Below are 2,543 nucleotides of genomic sequence, written 5' to 3'. Positions count from 1 at the left end.
TGAAATATATAGTTAATTCTAAACCGTAAAGGAGGTGGCACCGAAATGAAATGCCAAATAGGTTGGAATGAAGGACACGCGAGTAAAGAAGCACGTGGGGGTAAGAGGGGAATTTGGTAAGGCCAAAAAATCAATGATTTTATGCGAGGCTACCTACTAATGTTTCCACTTGTCATGCAAGTAGGAGGAGTTTGATACGCATACACTGTGTGCTTGCATCAATGATTCACCACGCCACCATTCCTCCCTATATATAAACCCCCCCCTCCCTTTCCCTTCCCCTCAGCTCACCCACATCATAGTTTCTGAGAAAGAGAGCTAGCTAGGGTTTTATAACCCTTTCAGCCCCACACTCCCAACTCCATTCATTCTCTCTCTTTTCTTTTGCTTAATACAAATGGCATTAATGGCAGATCACCATTCCTTGGCAGTTGCATTTGGTGTCTTAGGTAATAATTATTGCCAAAATGCTTTTTACCTTCATTTCCATTACTCATCATCAGACATGAATAAAACTGAAGCTGCTAATTCCTCCTCATGTTGTCACCGTATTCCATCTTCTTTTCTTTAGTTTTGGTCCTAGCTTCATTTAAGCCTTTTTTCCTCCTCTATTTGAGTAATATATATTTACACGTTACGCTAGGGCTTCTTCATTGTTTTCCTTGTTAGTTTCTCCATCCTCGACTTAATTTATTTCTTCAGGAGGCTTCTTTGTTTGGTCATAATTTGGTTAAAGCTAAACAAGTAATAATACACGTACTATTTTTGTTCCTTCTTTATGGTTTTCAACAAGTTGGTTTTGTCCTTTCTTTCAAGTACCCTCTAGTTTACTAAAATTGATATTTATTAATTAAATAATATATGTGGAGTTATATTTACTTTTTTAACAAAAAGCTACACGGCGTGTTCTTTCGCTTTCAAGTACTTAGTGTTGACACCTAAATAATGATCCACCTTCCCAATCATATGAAATTATTCATTTATTTAGAAACAATACCTTTGTATCTGCATGAATGCATTTTTATTCATTTTGGTTTTCTAGTTGAGCAGCGAGTACTTTATGATTATACAAATTGTACTCTCTTTTCTTTTTTTTTTTAATAAATAACCAATGAATTGGTTTGCAATTGGTGGCAGGTAACATCATCTCAGTCCTTGTATATCTGGCTCCACTGTAAGCATCATTCTTTTTCATCTTCCTTTTTACTGGACTCTAAAATCAATGGTTTGAAATTAATAATAATGACCCTTTTTTTCTGCATAAAAATTTCAGACCAACATTCTACAGAATATACAAAAAGAAATCAACGGAAAGTTTCCAATCACTGCCTTACCAGGTGGCATTGTTCAGCTCAATGCTATGGCTTTATTACGCGTTAATGAAAAAGGGTGCCTTCCTTCTCATCACCATCAACTCCTTTGGGTGTGTTGTAGAGACTATATACATAGCTATGTACATAGCTTATGCAACCAAGAACAGCAGGGTACTTTTTAATTAATATGATCATTTATTTATTTTTGGTGAGAATATATCACTATTAATTCGATGGTTTAACTAGATTATTATGATTTTGAATTTGCAGGTGTCTGCTATAAAACTTTTTGTAGCTATGAACGTTGCGCTCTTCTCATTCATCATTATTCTCACACACTTCCTGGTGAAAGGTTCAATTCGTGTCCAGGTTCTGGGTTGGATTTGCGTTGCTATCTCTGTATCTGTGTTTGCAGCCCCCTTAAACATTGTGGTCAGTATCATATATATATATATATTAATTTCTTCAAGTTTTTAATTAATATTTTTCTAATCATATGTTGTATTATATTGTCCCCAGGCACGAGTAATTCGAACAAAGAGCGTTGAGTTCATGCCTTTCAACTTATCATTTTTCCTAACATTGAGTGCAGTAATGTGGTTTGCCTATGGACTATTTATGAAGGACCTCTGTGTAGCTGTAAGTAGTTTTGTTCTATAGGTTAATATTTGATGATGCACCGAATGTAGTATCAAAATTTAATGAAGTTAAGTGAAATGATTATTTTATTTTACTTGGTTGGTTTACAGCTTCCAAATGTGATAGGCTTCGTCCTGGGGATGCTCCAGATGCTGCTTTACGCAATTTACAGAAACAGCGAAAAGGTTATAGAGGAGAAGAAGATACCAGAACAAATGAAAGGTGTTGTAGTGTTTAGCACATTAGGCCCCTCAGAAGTGTATCCTGTAGGTGTAGATATTGAACCAGATGTTAAGCCAAAAGAAGATACGACAGAGAATGAACAGACAGGGGAGCCTGACAAAAATGATGTCAAATGCTTGGAAGATTCCAGTGAATGTCCTGTTTGATTGAATCACTAAAATGTACCCACCCCAAGTTATCAAATTTGTTGTGAGTTCAGATACCTCATTTCTTTTCAACCACACCACAACACACAACAAATGAGCCAGGATGTATGTATTTCTGCCATGTTTTAATTTATGTCTTGGATGCCATTGATACAGAATATGTAGTTATTGTATTTGAAATTCCAGAGTGATGCTTTCTCCA

The 2,543-nt window shown here is 35.7% G+C and overlaps 1 protein-coding gene across 1 annotated transcript; it reads left to right on the top strand.

Moving 5' to 3' along the window:
* The first annotated feature begins 277 nt into the window (after nucleotides 1-277).
* Nucleotides 278-2,543, top strand: LOC107909537 (bidirectional sugar transporter SWEET15). The gene is made up of 6 exons (XM_016837110.2): nucleotides 278-449; nucleotides 1,138-1,174; nucleotides 1,274-1,484; nucleotides 1,584-1,745; nucleotides 1,833-1,952; nucleotides 2,063-2,543. The coding sequence occupies exons 1-6, from the start codon at nucleotides 398-400 to the stop codon at nucleotides 2,339-2,341; spliced, it is 861 nt and encodes a 286-aa protein (XP_016692599.1). The 5' UTR covers nucleotides 278-397; the 3' UTR covers nucleotides 2,342-2,543.

The sequence above is a fragment of the Gossypium hirsutum genome, chromosome D02, assembly GCF_007990345.1.
Source record: "Gossypium hirsutum isolate 1008001.06 chromosome D02, Gossypium_hirsutum_v2.1, whole genome shotgun sequence".
In the NCBI taxonomy this organism is placed as follows: domain Eukaryota; kingdom Viridiplantae; phylum Streptophyta; class Magnoliopsida; order Malvales; family Malvaceae; genus Gossypium; species Gossypium hirsutum.
Note: the sequence above shows the minus strand (reverse complement) of the source record. Positions and strands in the feature narration are given on the sequence as shown.

What these genes read in the sequence shown, in the direction of transcription:
- LOC107909537 (XM_016837110.2), top strand. Translation starts at nt 398, where the DNA reads ATGGCATTAATGGCAGATCACCATTCCTTGGCAGTTGCATTTGGTGTC. An exon ending in CTTGTATATCTGGCTCCACT is followed by an intron (nt 1,175 to 1,273) that starts GTAAGCATCATT and finishes TAAAAATTTCAG; the next exon opens with ACCAACATTCTACAGAATAT. An exon ending in CAGCCCCCTTAAACATTGTG is followed by an intron (nt 1,746 to 1,832) that starts GTCAGTATCATA and finishes TATTGTCCCCAG; the next exon opens with GCACGAGTAATTCGAACAAA.